This window comes from Oncorhynchus clarkii, chromosome 30 (assembly GCF_045791955.1).
Source record: "Oncorhynchus clarkii lewisi isolate Uvic-CL-2024 chromosome 30, UVic_Ocla_1.0, whole genome shotgun sequence".
Lineage (NCBI taxonomy): Eukaryota > Metazoa > Chordata > Actinopteri > Salmoniformes > Salmonidae > Oncorhynchus > Oncorhynchus clarkii.
Genome location: NC_092176.1, coordinates 28793675 through 28814838, shown reverse-complemented (window position 1 = coordinate 28814838; position 21164 = coordinate 28793675). Strand labels below are relative to the sequence as shown.

The following is a 21164-nucleotide window of genomic DNA, read 5'->3' as shown; positions in this document are numbered from 1 at the left end:
TCTTGGACTGAGGAGAACGGGAGCTACAGGTGTACCAGGGTGTTAGTAGGTGACATTTAATACATTTAGAGAAATAAAACCCGAAGATGTTAACATCATTCAGCTACTGTAGCTGCCTACCTAACATCAACAGGCATCACCAGTAGCGCAACAATTAAAAATAGAGACCAAAAGTCAAGTTCCTGGCGATCATAGCGATCTGACTCCCTTCTGTCTGAACTTGGAATATTCCTGTTGGTGGGCTTTGGCCATGACCCTCAACCTAGTTGATCTGTTCTGCGTTGTGTACTATTCTAATAATTTGAAGTTTGATGGAATAACCGTTTTAACTCTACTACAATAATACAAGCAACAGAGAGATTTTCAACAGAAAGGTTCAATGCAACACGGCACTGTTGTTGTTGGCTACTATGGAAGTTCGTGCACACAGTTTATCGTTTGTAGCCTATATTACATTTCCCATCATGCCTTGCGAGGTCAATAAGGAAATGTGACTTGTAATAAACACCAGCAGCCGTTTTTGTGCTGATTGAATATAATGTATTTCTAAACTTTACAACATTTGGCAATGATTATAGTTAGTATTTAATTATCTCGATCTAAGCTGATATGGAAGAATCTTAAGATAGGTAGGAAGAGCTAGGTAAAACTTAAAGAAAACTTACTATAGCTAACGTTATGTGTACTCATGAACTCGGGTCAATCAACAACATCTTTGTTAGCTAGCTAGGATGTATTTTTGTTCAGTTTGTGGCATGTGTCTTTGACAATTTTTTTACAAGGAATATTTCCCGTTTTTAGTTTTTACCGATATGTGTGGGTGTTTTATATCATATGTGGCTTCTGGATGTGTTGCATACAATATTCTCGCTGTATTCTAAGGTAGGCAATCTCAGGGTGACGGTGCATAGCTAGCTAGTATTTTTCTTGTGAGACCTGTTTGATATCTCCAGGGTTAAAAAGCCCTTAGTTTTGTTTAGACATAATCCATACTCAATGGAAGTACGGTCTCTCGTCAAAAGTGGTTCCATTTTGGATAGAAACTGGGCTTGTTCGACAGTGCATGCAACTGCTGAATAACTGATTTTCAAATAACCTTGCATCATAAATAACTAGCAAGGCCTACTTATTATTTATAGGTCAGTCGTCACAATTTACCCACAAAGCATCATGGATGTGATGCCATAGAGATAGATGAAGGACTCTAGTGCCCTAAAGCTTGTGTTAGCATGGGCAGCAGCATTGAGGACTTTCACCATTTTGTTGTAATCAACTGGGTGGGATTTCCTATGGGTTAAGAAAGGATCAGATGATGTCATCAGGATGGATCAGATAATGAATTATATGCATGTGGAAACATTCCATAACTGCAGGTGGCAGTAAATCACCAACCTTGACTTTATACCTGTTCATAGTGTGCAATTTTTCAGTTTGTTTGCCAACCACTGATATATAATAAGAACTGGAGATTGTGTCCAATATGTTCGACTGTTGTTTTCAAGTTAATCTACTCATGATAATGAATTATACCTCGGTCCGTTCATGGACTGTCTATATCTGGGTTGCATCCGGTTCACATGCGCACTAGCACTCAGTATGCACAGAGAGCAGAAACGACATCATCCAAAAACATGGCAGACATGAATATAAAATGTTCATATGTTCGGATGTGTGTAATGGGAAAGAAAATAGGCCTCAGCGACGATTATTTTAATAATTCATTGGAAGTTTTGTGCAGAAAGGTGATGACCAAAGTTTCTGATTAGGAATTTTCAAATATGACTTCTCTATGTTGCTGTCTATGCAAATTGTCTTTCTGGGCCGGGCGTTGGTTAAACTGCCGTATCGAAGCAAAACTCTATGAGCAGTCGAAACGGTGCTTCTAGGCCGGAACCCAGGCCCTTGTTGCCAATTTATAGAAGTATTAGAAGAAGAAAATTGATTATTTCAAAATGCAGATGGCCTAAATGACGCTGCCTGTGCTCTCACAGACACCACAATGGGACAGATACAATGATGCGATGTCTACCTAAGTCTGTGTGTGATACCTTACTATTTTCATGTAGGGCACCTGACCACATGCATGACTATACCCCACCTAACACCTGTTCAACCCCATCTGAGTGCTTACCCCTAAGCCAGTGGAATGAGACAATGGAATGTGGAAGCGAGTTAGCAGTTGACACAATGAAAAAGGAACTGAAATCAAGGGCCATTGTGAGTAGCCATAATGCTGCGTTCATAACCAAGTGGGAAGGTGGTATTTACCACATACAACTGGGAAGAATCCAGTTGAACGGTCCTCCAACTCTGTCACATATTAAGAAAATGGCCTTCAACTGTATTTCGGGCTGTTAAATGCAACAACAAAACATTATTTATAACAATCTATTAATGTTTTTTTGAACACTATAATTTGTTTGCTTACATGATAGCTGTACTCTTAGTTAATGTTGACGCAGCTTTGTTGCCATTGGCCAATTGAATTTTCTCAATGAGTTCAAAGCATGTGAATGCCTCCAACTCATATTTACGACTTCACAACTGGTAATTACCACCACCCCACTTGGTTATGAATGCAGCATCATACGTAGGAGCCACATTAAGGTATTTAGACCCAACTGATTTTGGTCAGAAACCATTTAGGGATTTTTCAAGCCACTAGACACAGAAGTAGAACAGAAACTGAATCACACTTTAGTTGTCTTATCTTGCTCATTTTGTGTTGACGGTGAGATAAGATAGTGACGACAAACTGTAGGTATGTTTTTACTGTATAGCCTAGGCTTTTATTATTGTCCATTTGACCTGCTTCACACCTCTCAGAGTGGAGGTTTATTCCTACTCTGAAAATGTCCAGACTTCTGTAACCATGCAATTCCATTAAATAACTTTCTTTCCATTTTTTTCTTGTGTTCTCAAACTAGCTTGCAGATTGTTCTACCAGGATGAGATCCATTGTGTCTTTCTACTTCTGCTACCTGCTGTGCCTGTGCCTGGGGATCGCCTGTGTGGTGTTTGTGTCCATCTGGAACTCCCAGTGGCGTGGTGGCTTTGCCTGGGATGGCTCGGCTCTTCAGTTTAACTGGCACCCTGTCCTGATGGTCACAGGTCTGGTCGTGCTCTACGGCAATGGTGAGTGGCTCAGGAAGTGCTTTTACTTCCAGTCTTTGGTGCAGGCAGATGTGTCTCAGCCTTTGAAATGAGAACTTGATGTTTTTTTAATTACAATGACTGTCTCAGGTTTGGATAGTTTGTGTTATGTATGGGGGTTTGTTATGTAGGTGAGTGGCTTAGTCAGTTGTAGTGAAACTACAATCAAGTGGTTTCACATTCCCTTGTTGATGCAGATGAATGTGTCTCAGACATGAATTGGAAATAAGAACTGAAAGCATTTCAATCGCAATGAATGATTCATGTTTGGATATATAATGTTATGTAGGATATGAAGATGTTCTGTGCTGGTGTTTCGGCATATAGAAAGCGAAATAAAGTCACCTTAACTTCCTTCGCTGCTCCCTTCTCGTCTTTCCCTTGCGCCGTATGCATGTCAAGAACTTAACCACGTTGACAGTGTACTGCAGGGATATTCAACTGGAGGCCCGTGGGCCAGATCCGGGCCGTTTATTCATTTAGACTGGCCCTTTGATCAATTCTGAACATTAATAAAAGATTTGCAAAAAAATCGTTGCCAAAATCTGACATTCAGTGCCAAAATGTGATTTTTTGCAGTCTAGCGCCTATATGGATAATGTTTTCTTCATATGAATTTGGCTCAAGCGTTTGAACAGTTTAATCTACACAATATGACCCCAAAGCTACAACTCTCAGGAACAAATACGTGCCTTCTGTTTCCCTCTCTGATGCTCACAAGGAATCATTAGAAGGGAGCGTGACAGAAAAACATCTAATGACTGGGGGAAATTAATTCAAAGCATACTTCCTTCAGACTGGAATTTGGCATTACCTGATTTGACACATCCTTGTGTTATTTATTGAGATGCATAGTTTTCAGATCATTTTAAAATGACCTAATTACTTTTTATAGTTGTTTAAAAAAATGGTGAGCGCGAGCATTGTGCCTAGGGCTGTTGCGGTCACCGTATTACCGCCACACTGGCGGTCACGAGTCATGAAGGTAGTCAAATTCCACATGACCATTTAGACATGGTTATTAGGCTTCTCCAAGCTCTAATGCTGCTGCTGGTCATTAGTAGCCTACCAAACTTGCTAACGGTCTGGTACTCAGCACTCTATTGTCCCTCTAATCAAAATCCCATCAAACACTTTATGAGAGCCCATGAGCTCATGTTGCGCAACATTTCTATAGTGATGGCAGTAAATAAAAAGACGAGGATACCATCAGCTTTCTATAGACTAGGCCTACTATATTTATTTCTAAACTTTCCTAATATTAAGCATATTGCTTCTCTTTACAACAGGAGTATAGCTTACCTGGCTGGCATGAAAATAAATCATGGGGAAAAGCATCCTCCATTCGCTATTTAAGTGCTTAGATTACATGTATTTTTCGATACAGGTGAATGATAATGGTCCATTCTAAATCAAAACAAATGTCACACATATATTACTTAGTGTATGTAAAGACAAGATTAAATCAAGAATAGTCTGATAGGTAACAATATTAGCCTATCACTGGTGAATTATATATTATCACTTGTGAATGATAAGAAACAAATACTTTTTTTCCAACATTGTCTAATCATAGTCGCCACCTCATGTAGCCTATCCCAGTGGTTCCCAAACGTTTTATAGTCCTGTACCCCTTCAAACATTCAACCTCCAGCTGTGCACCCCCTCTAGCACTAGGGTCAGCGCACTCTCAAATGTTGTTTTTTTGCAGTCATTGTAAGCCTGCCACACACACACTATATGATACATTTATTAAACATAAGATTGAGTGTGAGTTTTTGTCACAACCTGGGTCGTGGGAAGTGACAAATAATAATATAATAATAATAAATAATTTTGCTCTTTATTTAACCATTACATATATAACCTTATTTGTTCATTGAAAATTGTGAATAACTCGCCACAGGTTAATGAGAAGGGTGTGCTTGAAAGGATTCACATAACTCTGCAATGTTGGGTTGTATTGGGGAGAGTCTGTTTTAAATCATTTCCCACACACAGTCTGTGCCTGTATGTAGTTTTCATGCTAGTGATGGCCGACAATCCACTCTCACATAGGTACGTGGTTGCAAAGGGCATCAGTGTCTTAACAGCGCGATTTGCCAAGGCAGGATAGAGAAATCTGGCAGTGGCTTCTGATTATATTACATTTTCACAGAACCGCTTGTTGCAATTCCGATGAGGCTCTCTAGTTCAGATAGCGGTAAGTGGACTGGAGGCAGGGCATGAAAGGGATAACGAATCCAGCACATTTAATATCGTTGTGGAGAGTCCCTGTAATCCTAGATTCAGATCATTCAGGTGAGAAAAAACATCACTCAGATAGGCCAGTTGTGTGAGAAACTCGTCATCATGCAAGCGGTGGTCAAAATTTGAAGCTCGTCTTTCAATTAAAAACAATGTGTCAATACTTTGCCTCTTGATAACTAGCGCACTTCTGTATGTTGTAAAAGCGTTACATGGTCGCTGCCCATGTCATTGCATAGTGCAGAAAATACACGAGAGTTCAGGGGCCTTGCTTGAACAAGGTCAACCATTTTCACTGTAGTGTCCAAAACGTTGTTCAAGCTGTCAGGCTTTCCCTTGGTAGCAAGAGCCTCTCGGTGTATGCTGCAGTGTACCCAAGTGGCGTCGGGAGCAACTGCTAGCACGCGCGTTACCACTCCACTATAAATCAATTTGTATGTATTTGTCACATGCGGCAAATAGACCTTACAGTGAAATACTTACTTACAAGCCCTTAACCAACAATGCAGTTTTAAGAAAATAAGTATTAAATAAAAAATGTAAATAACAAATAATTAAAGAGCAGCAGTAAAATAACATTAGCGAGGCTATATACACAGGGTACTGGTACAGAGTCAATGTGCGGGGGCACAAGTTAGTAGAGGTAATTGAGGTCAAATGTACATGTCGGTAGAGTTAGTGACTATGCATAGATAATAAGCAGAGAGTAGCAGCAGTGTGGGGGGGCAATGCAAATAGTCAGGGTAGCCATTTGATTACCTGTTCATGAGTCTTATGGCTTGGAGGTAGAAGCTGTTTAGAAGCCTTTTGGACCTAGACTTGGCACTCCGGTACCGCTTGCCATGCGGTAGCAGAGAGAACGGTCTATGACTAGGGTGGCTGAAGTCTTTGACAATTTTTAGGGCCTTCCTTTGACACCGCCTGGTATAGAGGTCCTGGATGGCGGGAAGCTTGGACCCAGCGATGTACTGGGCCGAGGCCGAGCAGTTGCCATTCCAGGTAGTGGTGCAACCAGATGCTCTCGATGGTGCAGCTGTAGAACTTTTTGAGGATCTGAGGACCAATGCCAAATCTTTTCAGACTCCTGAGATTGAATAGTCTTCGTCGTGCCCTCTTCACAACTGTCTTGGTGTGTTTGGACCATGATAGTTTGTTGGTGATGTGGACGCCAAGGAAATTGAAGCTCTCATCCTGCTCCACTACAGCCCCGTCGATGAGAATGGGGGTGTGCTCGGTCCTCCTTTTCCTGTAGTCCACAATCATCTCCTTTGTCCTGATCATATTGACGAAGAGGTTTTTATCCTGGCACTACACGGCCAGGTCTCTGATCTCCCTATAGGCTGTCTCATCGTGGTCGGTAATCAGGCTGTTGTGAGCTTAGTGATGATCTTTGAGGGCACTATGGTGTTAACGCTGAGCTGTAGTCAATGAATAGCATTCTCACATAGGTGTTCCTTTTGTCCAGGTGGGAACGGGCAGTGTGGAGTGCAATAGAGATGGCATCATCTGTGGATCTGTTGAGGCGGGATGCAAATTGAAGTGGATCTAGGGTTTCTGGGATAATGGTGTTGATATGAGCCATGACCAGCCTTTCAAAGCACTTCATGGTTACAGACGTGAGCGCTACGGGTCGGTAGTCATGTAGGCATGTTACCTTAGTCTTCTTGGGCACAGGGACTATGGTGGTCTGCTTGAAATATGTTGGTATTACAGACTCAGTCAAAAAGAGATTGAAAATGTCAGTGAAGACACTTGCCAGTTGGTCAGCGCATGCTCGGAGTACACATCCTAGTAATCCGTCTGGCCCTGCTGCCTTGTGAATGTTGACCTGTTTAAAGGTATTACTCACGTCGGCTACGGAGAGTGTGATCACACAGTTGTCCGGAACAGCTGATGCTCTCATGCATGTTTCAGTGTTGCTCTCCTCGAAACGTGCATAGAAGTAATTTAGCTCGTCTGGTAGGCTTGTGTCACTGGGCAGCTCGCAGCTGTGCTTCCCTTTGTAGTCTGTAATAGTTTGCCAGCCCTGCCACATCCAACGTGCGTCAGAGCCGGTGTAATATGATTCAATCTTAATCCTGTATTGACTCTTTGCCTGTTTGATAGTTCGTTGGAGGGCATCATAAGCATCATAAGCTTCCGAGTTAGAGTCCCACTCCTTGAAAGCGGCAGCTCTACCCTTTAGCTCAGTGCGAATGTTGCCTGTAATCCATGGCTTTTGGTTGGGGTATGTACGTACAGTCACTGTGGGGATGATGTCATCGATGCAGTTATTGATGAAGCCAGTGACTGATGTGGTGTACTCCTCAATGCCACTGGAAGAATCCCAGAACATATTCCAGTCTGTGCTTACAAAACAGTCCTGTATCTTAGTATCTACGTCATCTGACCACTTCTTTATTGAACTTAGTCTCTGGTGCTTACAGCTTTAAAATTAGCTTGTAAGCAGAATTGTAGACTCGTCAACAGAGATGTTAGCATGTTCCAGAGATTTCTGTAAGTCTTTAGCTGATACTCTAGGATTCTTCTTAACCTCATTGAGCATTGTGCGCTGTGCTCTTGTAGTCATCTTTGCAGGACGGCCTCTCCTAGGGACAGTAGCAACAGGGCTAAAATTTCTCCTGTGGACTGACTTTTAGAGATATTTTTGTAACTCTTTACAGCTTTATGCAAGGCAGCAATTCTTAATATTAGGTCTTCTGATATGTCTTTTGTTCGAGGCATGGTTCACATCACGCAATGCTTCTTGTAGTCTTTTTTCGGGGGCAGGGCAGCTCTAACCAAAATCTCCAATCTCGTCTCATTGATTCGACTCCAGGTTAGTTGACTCCTGATTCCAATTAGCTTTTGGAGAAGTCATTAGCCTAGGTGTTCACATACTTTTTCCAACCTACACTGTGAATGTTTAAACAATGTATACAATATAGACAAGAAAAATACAATAATTTGTGTGGTATTAGTTTAAGCACACTATGTTTGTCTATTGTTGTGACTTAGATGAAGATCGGATCAAATTGTATGTCAAATTTATGCAGACATCCAGATAATTCCAAAGGGTTCACATACTTTTTCTTGCCACTGTATATGTGATCCTAGTTCATATATTTTGTTATCCAATGATTGTACGTTGGCTAATAGGACTGATGGTAAAGGCAGATTATCCAATTGCCGTAGGATACAAGGCACCCCAACCTATGTCCCGATATCTCTGTCTCTTTCTCCTGCGAATGATGGGGATGAGGGCCTTGTTCGGGAGTCTGAAGTAAATCCTTCGCATTCGACTCATTAAAAAAATCTTCCTCTAGTACTGTCCAGATATCTTGAAGCTCTTTTCAGTCATAAGAGACGGTGGCAGAAACAGTATGTACAAAATAAGTTGCGAAAAAACACACACAATAGCACAATTGGTTAGGAGACAGTAAAACGGCAGCCATCTCCAGCGTCAGTTTCAAGTTTGAGGAAGACAATTTTCAGCGTAAAAATGACCTTTATAATGCAAGCATTACATGCATAATTATATTTGTGGTCACTTTTTATAATGGTGTTTTCCACTAATGGAACATTCGCACTTATAGCCTACTACCATGTGCTTATTGCTGCGCTTATATTGTGAAGAAATAACCTAATAGTTTATCAACATTTTAAGCTAAACGTTCTGATCTGTTGCGTCAGCCACATTGCATAAAACATTTTTTTTTGATGCTAGTTGTTGTATTAATTTGGGATCCATCTCATTCCACAACTGTCCCAGACTATGTTTGGAATATTTATTTCTCGCACATAATATAATAGGTCGACTTCTCTACGATGGGGGATAGTAGTAGATAGTAGTAGTTAACATAGGCTCGTGCTTTTGCTGTTCGTTAGGCCTACTCATCTTGTTGGCTGACGAAAAGTAAATGTGGACATTTCTTCCAATATCTTCCAATATGCACCTCGGAATTGGATAAGGAATTTGCGCAGTTGCATCCCGGAGGTGTCTGACTTGTAGCTTGTGAAGACCCGATCACGTGATGGAGAGCCATGCGAGTGAGAGACACTTCGAATTGCGAAGGGCACAACTCCGCACTCCAGGCCGCAAAAGGCATGGATTTTTTTAGAGTGCATTACGGCCAGAAAGGGGATGCCGCCATGAAATTCGATGCATTATCAAGTGCTTGTCAAATTGTGAATGAGAGACTATTGGAGTGTGTACAGCCTGCGCAAAAAAGAGCTTATGCCTTTCAAGTTACTTTTTTCAAATCATCATTAGCGTCTCATCGTGCAGCCTTACAATGAATAAAAACATCTAAACATATAGCCCAACGTTTGTAGAACAAGTAAAGTTACATTAATAACTCTAAATGTAGCATATAAGGGGTACCTATATATTTGTCAACCGCTCAACGCAGAATAGCCGCATGTGCGCACTCCCTCAAATCGTTTGGAGAAAATATTTATATTTTATTCAGCTTTGTTCAATTGTATTCTTCATACTATAAGATAATGAAATGGAATTTTAAGGAAATCTTGTCTTCTAAATGAACTATTGTAGCCCACAACCATTTGGCATAGCCACATCAGGACCTAACATAAGGACAACTCAGAGTATGCTGTTCTTTTCTTCTGAAATAGACTAAATTTTCTTAAAATCATGCGTCTTTAGACCTGTCTAAAATAAATAATGGAATTATTGTGAAGGTGTAGGCTATATTACATGGATTTATTAGACTTTTAAAAATGTCTTGTAGGCTATATTTGGAAGCCCTGAGATGTGAAATGTGTTTGTTAATTAACTGTCAATTACCATGATACCCACCGTTATTTGCTTGACAATCACAGGCTGATTAAATTTTGTGACGCTACAGCCCTAGTTGTGCTTTTCCTTTTCAATGATTATAAAATGTTTTGGTTGCACCTCGACTGCGCCTTCCACTTCTTTCATAATTACTTTTAGCAACATTCAATTTTAAGATAAGTGCTTTATTGGTGTGTTTGTGTGTTGCTTTTTTATACAGTTTATACAGTTCTTCCAAAGAATAATCGCTTATGGAAAATGTCTGGCCCCCCTGCAATTTTAGATCTGGCCCCTGTACGAATATAGTTGAATAACCCTTGTGTACTGTATACACGAGAGAAAGACAATTAAAACAAAGCTTCAATTTCAGCTGATATCCAAGTAAAGTGAGTGGTGACCTTTTTACATTTTTGTGTCTTTACCTGTCTTATCTCTAGGAGCGGTGTTGTACCGCATTCCGCTCACATGGGGGCAGAATAAGCTGCCCTGGAAACTGCTGCATGCTGGTGTCATGCTCCTGGCCCTGCTCTGCTCCATCCTTGGCCTCTGTGCTGTGTTTGACTTCCACCACACCAACAGCACTCCCAACCTCTACTCCTTGCACAGCTGGATTGGCATTTGCACTACAGCACTCTTCACCACTCAGGTTTAGTATATCTGCCACTGCCAGCACACAAATTAAAACGGCATTGTCTTAAAAACAATTGTCAGCTCATATTACGCCATATAATGGCCTAAACGTATTATGTCGTACTTGGCATGTATGGCGATTGTTAAAATCGTAATGCCACTTTCTATGACTGTGAGATGGTGACATATGTTTTGTTTTCAGTGGGTGATGGGCCTTGCTGGCTTCCTCCTACCCTGCTCACCTTTGTCATTCCGCAAGCTGCTTAAGCCTGCCCATGTGTGGATGGGAGGCTGCATACTGATACTCAGCATTGTATCCTGCATTTCAGGGATCAACGAGAAGCTCTTCTTTGCACTGTAAGAGACATTGGCTGCATCTCAAATAGCACCCTATTCACTATACACTCTTAGAAAAAAGGGTTCGAAAAGGGTTCTTCGGTTGTCCCCATAGGATAACCCTTTTTGGTTCCACGTAGAACCCTGTTGGGTTCCATGTAGAACCCTCTGTTGAAATGAACATGGAATCCAAAAGGGTTCTACCTTGAACTGAAAAGGGTTATGCTATGGGGACAGCCAAAGAACCCTTTTAGGTTCTAGATAGCTCCTTTTTTTCTAAGAGTGTAGTGCAATACTTTTGACTAGGCCTCATAGGTGAAAAGCAGTACACTAGGGCAGTGTTTCACATTTTTTTTGGAAGTGCTAACATTTCATTCAAGACTTTGATTTCAATCATGTACAGTGCATTCTGAAAGTATTCAGACCCCTTGACTTTTTCCACATTTTTTACCTTACAGACTTATTCTTATTCTATTCTACACACAAAGTAGAAAACAGGTTCTTAGAATGTTTTACAAATGTATTAGAAATTAAAAACTGAAATACTTCATTTACATAATTATTCAGACCCTTTGCTATGAGACTTGAAATTGAGCTTAGGTGCATCCTGTTTCCATTGATCATCCTTGAGATGTTTCTATAACTTGATTGGAGTCCAGCTGTTTTAAATTAAATTGATTGGACATAATTTGGAAAGGCACTCACCTGTCTATATAAGGACCTACAGTTGACAGTTCATGTCAGAGCAAAAACCAAGCCATGTGGTCAAAGGAAGTGTCCGTATAGCTCCAAGACAGGATTTTGTCGAGGCACAGATTTTTTTATTTTATTTTTTTATTTCACCTTTATTTAACCAGGTAGGCTAGTTGAGAACAAGTTCTCATTTGCAACTGCGACCTGGCCAAGATAAGGCATAGCAGTGTGAACAGACAACACAGAGTTACACATGGAGTAAACAATTAACAAGTCAATAACACAGTAGAAAAAAGGGGAGTCTATATACATTGTGTGCAAAAGGCATGAGAAGGTAGGCGAATAATTACAATTATGCAGATTAACACTGGAGTGATAAATGATCAGATGGTTATGTACAGGTAGAGATATTGGTGTGCAAAAGAGCAGAAAAATAAATAAATAAAAACAGTATGGGGATGAGGTAGGTGAAAATGGGTGGGCTATTTACCAATAGACTATGTACAGCTGCAGCGATCGGTTAGCTGCTCAGATAGCAGATGTTTGAAGTTGGTGAGGGAGATAAAAGTCTCCAACTTCAGCGATTTTTGCAATTCGTTCCAGTCACAGGCAGCAGAGAACTGGAACGAAAGGCGGCCAAATGAGGTGTTGGCTTTAGGGATGATCAGTGAGATACACCTGCTGGAGCGCGTGCTACGGATGGGTGTTGCCATCGTAACCAGTGAACTGAGATAAGGCGGAGCTTTACCTAGCATGGACTTGTAGATGACCTGGAGCCAGTGGGTCTGGCGACGAATATGTAGCGAGGGCCAGCCGACTAGAGCATACAAGTCGCAGTGGTGGGTGGTATAAGGTGCTTTAGTGACAAAACGGATGGCACTGTGATAAACTGCATCCAGTTTGCTGAGTAGAGTGTTGGAAGCAATTTTGTAGATGACATCGCCGAAGTCGAGGATCGGTAGGATAGTCAGTTTTACTAGGGTAAGTTTGGCGGCGTGAGTGAAGGAGGCTTTGTTGCGGAATAGAAAGCCGACTCTTGATTTGATTTTCGATTGGAGATGTTTGATATGGGTCTGGAAGGAGAGTTTAGAGTCTAGCCAGACACCTAGGTACTTATAGATGTCCACATATTCAAGGTCGGAACCATCCAGGGTGGTGATGCTGGTCAGGCGTGCGGGTGCAGGCAGCGAACGGTTGAAAAGCATGCATTTGGTTTTACTAGCGTTTAAGAGCAGTTGGAGGCCACGGAAGGAGTGCTGTATGGCATTGAAGCTCGTTTGGAGGTTAGATAGCACAGTGTCCAAGGACGGGCCGGAAGTATATAGAATGGTGTCGTCTGCGTAGAGGTGGATCAGGGAATCGCCCGCAGCATGAGAAACATCATTGATATATACAGAGAAAAGAGTCGGCCCGAGAATTGAACCCTGTGGCACCCCCATAGAGACTGCCAGAGGACCGGACAGCATGCCCTCCGATTTGACACACTGAACTCTGTCTGCAAAGTAATTGGTGAACCAGGCAAGGCAGTCATCCGAAAAACCGAGGCTACTGAGTCTGCCGATAAGAATACGGTGATTGACAGAGTCGAAAGCCTTGGCAAGGTCTATGAAGACGGCTGCACAGTACTGTCTTTTATCGATGGCGGTTATGATATCGTTTAGTACCTTGAGCGTGGCTGAGGTACACCCGTGACCGGCTCGGAAACCAGATTGCACAGCGGAGAAGGTACGGTGGGATTCGAGATGGTCAGTGACCTGTTTGTTGACTTGGCTTTCGAAGACCTTAGATAGGCAGGGTAGGATGGATATAAGTCTGTAACAGTTTGGGTCCAGGGTGTCGCCCCCTTTGAAGAGGGGGATGACTGCGGCAGCTTTCCAATCCTTGGGGATCTCAGACGATATGAAAGAGAGGTTGAACAGGCTGGTAATAGGGGTTGCGACAATGGCGGGGGATAGTTTCAGGAATAGAGGGTCCAGATTGTCAAGCCCAGCTGATTTGTACGGGTCCAGGTTTTGCAGCACTTTCAGAACATCTGCTATCTGGATTTGGGTAAAGGAGAACCTGGAGAGGCTTGGGCGAGTAGCTGCGGGGGGGGGGGGGGGGGGCTGTTGGCCGAGGTTGGAGTAGCCAGGCGGAAGGCATGGCCAGCCGTTTTCGATAATCATGGATTTATCGGTGGTGACCGTGTTACCTAGCCTCAGTGCAGTGGGCAGCTGGGAGGAGGTGCTCTTGTTCTCCATGGACTTCACAGTGTCCCAGAACTTTTTGGAGTTGGAGCTACAGGATGCAAACTTCTGCCTGAAGAAGTTGGCTTTAGCTTTCCTGACTGACTGTGTGTATTGGTTCCTGACTTCCCTGAACAGTTGCATATCGCGGGGACTATTCGATGTTATTGCAGTCCGCCACAGGATGTTTTTGTGCTGGTCGAGGGCAGTCAGGTCTGGAGTGAACCAGGGGCTATATCTGTTCTTAGTTCTGCATTTTTTGAACGGAGCATGCTTATCTAAAATGGTGAGGAAGTTACTTTTAAAGAAAGACCAGGCATCCTCCACTGACGGGATGAGGTCATTGTCCTTCCAGGATACCCGGGCCAGGTCGATTAGAAAGGCCTGCTCACAGAAGTGTTTTAGGGAGCGTTTGACAGTGATGAGGGGTGGTCGTTTGACTGCGGCTCCGTAGCGGATACAGGCAATGAGGCAGTGATCGCTGAGATCCTGGTTGAAGACAGCGGAGGTGTATTTGGAGGGCCAGTTGGTCAGGATGACGTCTATGAGGGTGCCCTTGTTTACAGAGTTAGGGTTGTACCTGGTGGGTTCCTTGATGATTTGAGTGAGATTGAGGGCATCTAGCTTAGATTGTAGGACTGCCGGGGTGTTAAGCATATCCCAGTTTAGGTCACCTAACAGAACAAACTCTGAAGCTAGATGGGGGGCGATCAATTCACAAATGGTGTCCAGGGCACAGCTGGGAGCTGAGGGGGGTCGGTAGCAGGCGGCAACAGTGAGAGACTTATTTCTGGAAAGAGTAATTTTCAAAATTAGTAGTTCGAACTGTTTGGGTATGGACCTGGAAAGTATGACATTACTTTGCAGGCTATCTCTGTAGTAGACTGCAACTCCTCCCCCTTTGGCAGTTCTATCTTGACGGAAGATGTTATAGTTGGGTATGGAAATCGCAGAATTTTTGGTGGCCTCCCTGAGCCAGGATTCAGACACGGCAAGGACATCTGGGTTAGCAGAGTGTGCTAGAGCAGTGAGTAAGACAAACTTAGGGAGGAGGCTTCTGATGTTGACATGCATGAAACCAAGGCTTTTTCGATCACAGAAGTCAACAAATGAGGGTGCCTGTGGACATGCAGGGCCTGGGTTTACCTCCACATCACCCGCGGAACAGAGAAGGAGTAGTATGAGGATGCGGCTGAAGGCTATCAAAACTGGTCGCCTAGGGCGTTGGGGACAGAGAATAAGAGGAGCAGGTTTGGGGAAGAGCAGGGGAAGAGCAGGTTTGGGGAAGGGTACCAAAAAATGTCTTCAACATTAAAGGTCCCCAAGAACACAGTGGCCTCCATCATTCTTAAATGGAAGAAGTTTGGAACCATCAAGACTCTTCCTTGAGCTGGCCACCAGGCCAAACGGAGCAATCGGTGGAGAAGTGGAGAAGAGCCTTGGTCAGGTTGGTGACCAAGAACCCGATGGTCACTCTGACAGAGCTCCACAGTTCCTCTGTGGAGATGCGAGAGCCTTCCAGAAGGACAGCCATCTCGGCAGCACTCCACCAATCAGGCCTTTATGGTAGAGTGGCCAGACAGAAGCCACTCTTCAGTAAAAGGCACATGACAGCCTGCTTGGAGTTTGCCAAAAGGCACCTGAAGACTCTCAGACCATGAGAGACAAGATTCTCTGGTCTGATGAAACCAAGATTCAACTCTTTGGCCTGAATGCCAAGCTTCACTTCTGGAGGAAACCTGGCACCGTCCCTACTGTGAAGCATGGTGGTGGCATCATCATTCTGTGGGGATAATTTTCAGAGACTGGGAGACTAGTCAGGATTGTGGGAAAGTTTAACAGAGCAAAGTACAGAGAGATCCCTGATTAAATCCTGATCCAGAGCGCTCAGGACCTCAGACTGGGAAAAAGGTTGATCTTCCAACAGGACAACAACCCTAAGCACACAGCCAAGACAATGCAGGAGTGGCTTCGGGGCAAGTCTCTGAATGTCCTTGAGTAGCCCAGCCAGAGCCCAGATTTGAACAAGACCTAACATCTCTGGAGAGACCTGAATATACCTGTGCAACGTCGCTCCCCATCCAACCTGACAGAGCTTGAGAGGATCTGCAGAGACGAATGGGAGAAACTCCCCAAATATAGGTGTACCAAGCTTGTAGCATCTTACCAAAGCAGACGCGAGGCTGTAATCGGGTTGGAGTAAAGGGTCTGAAGGCTTATGTAAATGTGAAATTTGCATTTCTTTTATATATATATATATATATATATATATATATATATATATATATATATATATATATTACACAGTGCCTTGCGAAAGTATTTGGCCCCCTTGAACTTTGCGACCTTTTGCCACATTTCAGGCTTCAAACATAAAGATATAAAACTGTATTTTTTTGTGAAGAATCAACAACAAGTGGGACACAATCATGAAGTGGAACGACATTTATTGGATATTTCAAACTTTTTTAACAAATCAAAAACTGAATAATTGGCCGTGCAAAATTATTCAGCCCCCTTAAGTTAATACTTTGTAGCGCCACCTTTTGCTGCGATTACAGTCGCTTGGGGTATGTCTCTATCAGTTTTGCACATCGAGAGACTGAAATTTTTTCCCATTCCTCCTTGCAAAACAGCTCGAGCTCAGTGAGGTTGGATGGAGAGCATTTGTGAACAGCAGTTTTCAGTTCTTTCCACAGATTCTCGATTGGATTCAGGTCTGGACTTTGACTTGGCCATTCTAACACCTGGATATGTTTATTTTTGAACCATTCCATTGTAGATTTTGCTTTATGTTTTGGATCATTGTCTTGTTGGAAGACAAATCTCCGTCCCAGTCTCAGGTCTTTTGCAGACTCCATCAGGTTTTCTTCCAGAATGGTCCTGTATTTGGCTCCATCCATCTTCCCATCAATTTTAAACAACTTCCCTGTCCCTGCTGAAGAAAAGCAGGCCCAAACCATGATGCTGCCACCACCATGTTTGACAGTGGAGATGGTGTGTTCAGCTGTGTTGCTTTTACGCCAAACATAACGTTTTGCATTGTTGCCAAAAAGTTCAATTTTGGTTTCATCTGACCAGAGCACCTTCTTCCACATGTTTGGTGTGTCTCCCAGGTGGCTTGTGGCAAACTTTAAACAACACTTTTTATGGATATCTTTAAGAAATGGCTTTCTTCTTGCCACTCTTCCATAAAGGCCAGATTTGTGCAATATACAACTGATTGTTGTCCTATGGACAGAGTCTCCCACCTCAGCTGTAGATCTCTGCAGTTCATCCAGAGTGATCATGGGCCTCTTGGCTGCATCTCTGATCAGTCTTCTCCTTGTATGAGCTGAAAGTTTAGAGGGACGGCCAGGTCTTGGTAGATTTGCAGTGGTCTGATACTCCTTCCATTTCAATATTATCGCTTGCACAGTGCTCCTTGGGATGTTTAAAGCTTGGGAAATCTTTTTGTATCCAAATCCGGCTTTAAACTTCTTCACAACAGTATCTCGGACCTGCCTGGTGTGTTCCTTGTTCTTCATGATGCTCTCTGCGCTTTTAACGGACCTCTGAGACTATCACAGTGCAGGTGCATTTATACGGAGACTTGATTACACACAGGTGGATTGTATTTATCATCATTAGTCATTTAGGTCAACATTGGATCATTCAGAGATCCTCACTGAACTTCTGGAGAGAGTTTGCTGCACTGAAAGTAAAGGGGCTGAATAATTTTGCACGCCCAATTTTTCAGTTTTTGATTTGTTAAAAAAGTTAGAAATATCCAATAAATGTCGTTCCACTTCATGATTGTGTCCCACTTGTTGTTGATTCTTCACAAAAAAATACAGTTTTATATCTTTATGTTTGAAGCCTGAAATGTGGCAAAAGGTCGCAAAGTTCAAGGGGGGCGAATACTTTCGCAAGGCACTGTATATACTATTTCAAAAAAATCTAAAAACCTGTTTTTGCTTTGTCGTTATGGGGTATTGTGTGTAGGTTGATGAGGGGAAAAAAACATTTAATCCAATGTGGAAAAAGTCAACGGGTCTGAATACTTTCCAAACGCACTCTATGTTAGTGCTAGGGAAAAAACTAACATGTGCACCCCTTTGAATCCCAAGGAACAGGATTGAGAAATATTGTACTAGGGAATAGGTTGCCATTTGGGAAACATTTTATATTTTTTTATTGAGTAGGAAACAATGTACTCTTTATACACATATTTCCATAATATAGCTAAAGACAAAAATGACATCAACCTGTGTTGGACAATATTATTCAAACTGTGTACAAAGTGTTGTTGATTCTTTCTTCAGGAAAGGAACCACCAATGGAACAATGCCATATGGCAACCTGCCACCTGAGGCATTGGTCGCCAACTCGTTAGGAGTCTTGATTGTAGCCTTTGGATTGGTCGTCCTGAAGATTCTGTCCAATCAGAAATGGCAGCGACCAGAGCCTCGAAGTGAAGACCTGGGCTACAGTGTGAGTGCAACAAACCTTCTGATGTAATGTTGCCAAGTCTGATGTCCTGACCGAGTGCAGCACTGAATATGATGTGTAAAAATCAGAACAGATTTGTCCCATACTATGTATGCAGATAGAGCTGTATTATCTTCATAGCTGTTTGTATTTTTTTGTTGTTGTGAAATGGTTATAAATCCTGTTTGGTCTAAAACAAATTCATTATTTGAATGACATCTGAAAATGCTTTTTTTTTTTCAATACTATATTCATACTAGGTGAAAGTGTATTCACAGATGTATTCAACTCCTTTGTGTTTTTAACAAACTTTAATGTTTCCACATGCAGCCACTGCTTCAAGACGACAGCTAATAGAAGAGATGAGGAGGCTTCAAACCCGCTCTCAGCCGCTAACCATACTACGCAAGCTATCCAGAAATGTTATCTGCCCCTGCTGGGTCCAAAGTTGCCTTAAGCAAATAATGAGATGTTGAATGTCCTAGGACCAGGGCCAACCCTGGGCATAAGGGCCCCTGGCCACTTTGGGGTCTGAACTTACTGTTGAGAGTTAATATAGTAAAACACACTAGGTACAATTTTAAAATGTGTTATTGCATCAGCAGTTTTTCTCTTATATCAGACACTGACAGTCACTGAATTAGCCAATGTCAGCTAAAACTGTTTTGATTGGTAAGTTAGTCTAGCCAGCTATCTAAACATTGTAGTAATCATGGCCAAATTACTGACTCAGCACGCAGGGCACATGCCAAGGGGCCATGAACTCCAGGGCGCTTACATTGATTTTGTTAGTCATTCACACTCAGATATCATATTGAAGTGATACTTCGAGATTTCGGCAATGAGGCCCTTTATCTACTTCTCCAGAGTCAGATGAACTTGTGGATACCATTTTTATGGTTCTGTGTCCAGTATGAGGCAGGCTAGAGGTAGTTTCGCAAGCCAATGCTAACTAGCGTTACCCATAAACTTCCAGTTATTGTGCTATCTGCTGGCATGCTAGCAGATACCAATAGACCTCCAGTCATTGCGCTAATGCTAGTTAGACATTGCAATAGTGCTAGTTAGCAACTTCCTTTAAACCGCACACAGAGACATTAAAATGGTGTCAAGAAGTTCATCTGACTCTGGGGAAGTCGATAAAGGGCCTCGTTGTCAAAATCCCAAAATATCCCTTTAACATGGCATAAGTCAGGGCAAAATGTGTAAAATTGCTGAAAATCAGCTGGTAAACTGCAAATGTTTCTCTCTGTCCAATGGCAAAATGAGTAGAATTGCATGAAATTTACTTTCAAACTTAAAAATGTTTCTCTCCGCTGTCAAGATGGGACCACGGTAATCTTTTGGCTGCGAGGTGGAGCTCCCCCCAAGCAAATCTTGCTTAGGGCCCCCAAAAGACTAGTGCTGGCCCTGGTCATGACAGTGTTGTAAGCTATAGTATGTGTCCCATCAATATATAAGTTTTATAAATGTATTAAATAGTAGATTTTACATCGCTTCCTTCTTTTTTATGAATAAAATCATGAATAAAGTATGATATACTCAAAGATAACACGGTATTTCAGCAGTTCTTTGTGACTGCCATTCCTGTTGTGCATGCAATTTAGGCTGTAGCCTCATCATTAAAGCTACAGTCTGGGATTTTGGAATCTGTTCAATGCTCATTTCAATTCTTTATATTGACCATTCAGTGTTTGGCCACACAAACAATATGTTGTGTTCTTATGGGGTAGAGAAAGCTACAGCTAGGCCTATATGGCCAGCAGCATACCACCCTGCATCCCACTGCTGGCTTGTTTCTGAAACTATGCAGGGTTGGTCCCTGGAAGGGAGACCAGATGCTGCTGGAAGTGGTGTTGGAGGGCCAGTAGGAGGCACCTTTTGGTAATATTTTAAAAATATATATATACCAATGTCCCAGGGCAGTGATTGGGGACATTGCCCTGTGTAGGGTGCTGTCTTTCGGATGGGTTGTTAAATGGGTGTCTGTGGTCACTAAAGATCCCATGGAACATTTCATAAGAGTAGGGGTGTTAACCCTGGTGTCCTGGCTAAATTCCCAATCTGGCCCACATACCATCATGGTCACCTAATCATCCCCAGTTTACAATTGGCTCATTCATCTCCTCTCCCCTGTAACTACTCCCCAGGTTGTTGCTGTAAATGAAAATGTGTTCTCGGTCAACTTACCTTGTTAAATAAAAATTCAAAAATATTAATGGGCTATATGTTTTTCACATGGTGGCAGCAGTATCAAGGATTCAGTGTAGAGAGCAAATATCACACTAAATTGATAGTCGTGCGCAATAGCACATATGTGTTTTGCGGGCTACAAGACATTTTAGATATAGTAGGCTAGGCTATACAAGAGCAAAATGTTACACAAAGTGTGTGGATCTGTTATTTAATTTGGTCCTTGGGTGGGGTGAGATTGGGATGGGGGGATGGTGGAGTAGCTTAATTTTGTATGTATTCATGTTTGTATGTATTCATGTTTGCTGACTATTATTACAAAATAAACATTTGATCACAAAAAAAAGTATGTGGATCTTTGCTTTCTGAATGTCACAGTGTTACCATACATGAATACACTCAATTCATGACAAGGGTGTGCTTTTTGGTTCTGTGTGCCG

General features: G+C 42.3%; 1 protein-coding gene across 6 annotated transcripts; it reads left to right on the top strand.

Moving 5' to 3' along the window:
* Window positions 1–464: 464 nt before the first annotated feature.
* On the top strand, window positions 465–21070 carry LOC139389793 (cytochrome b561 family, member A3a). Of its 6 annotated transcripts, none has more exons than XM_071136741.1 (7): window positions 465–643; window positions 2067–2217; window positions 2928–3135; window positions 10615–10823; window positions 11010–11164; window positions 18366–18534; window positions 18862–21070. In XM_071136741.1, the coding sequence occupies exons 2-7, from the start codon at window positions 2080–2082 to the stop codon at window positions 18883–18885; spliced, it is 903 nt and encodes a 300-aa protein (XP_070992842.1). In that variant the 5' UTR covers window positions 465–643; window positions 2067–2079; the 3' UTR covers window positions 18886–21070. The 6 variants fall into 6 exon arrangements, with proteins under 6 accessions (XP_070992842.1, XP_070992845.1, XP_070992846.1 ...); XM_071136742.1 differs by having other exon boundaries at window positions 476–629; XM_071136743.1 differs by having other exon boundaries at window positions 477–882.
* Window positions 21071–21164: the final 94 nt, after the last annotated feature.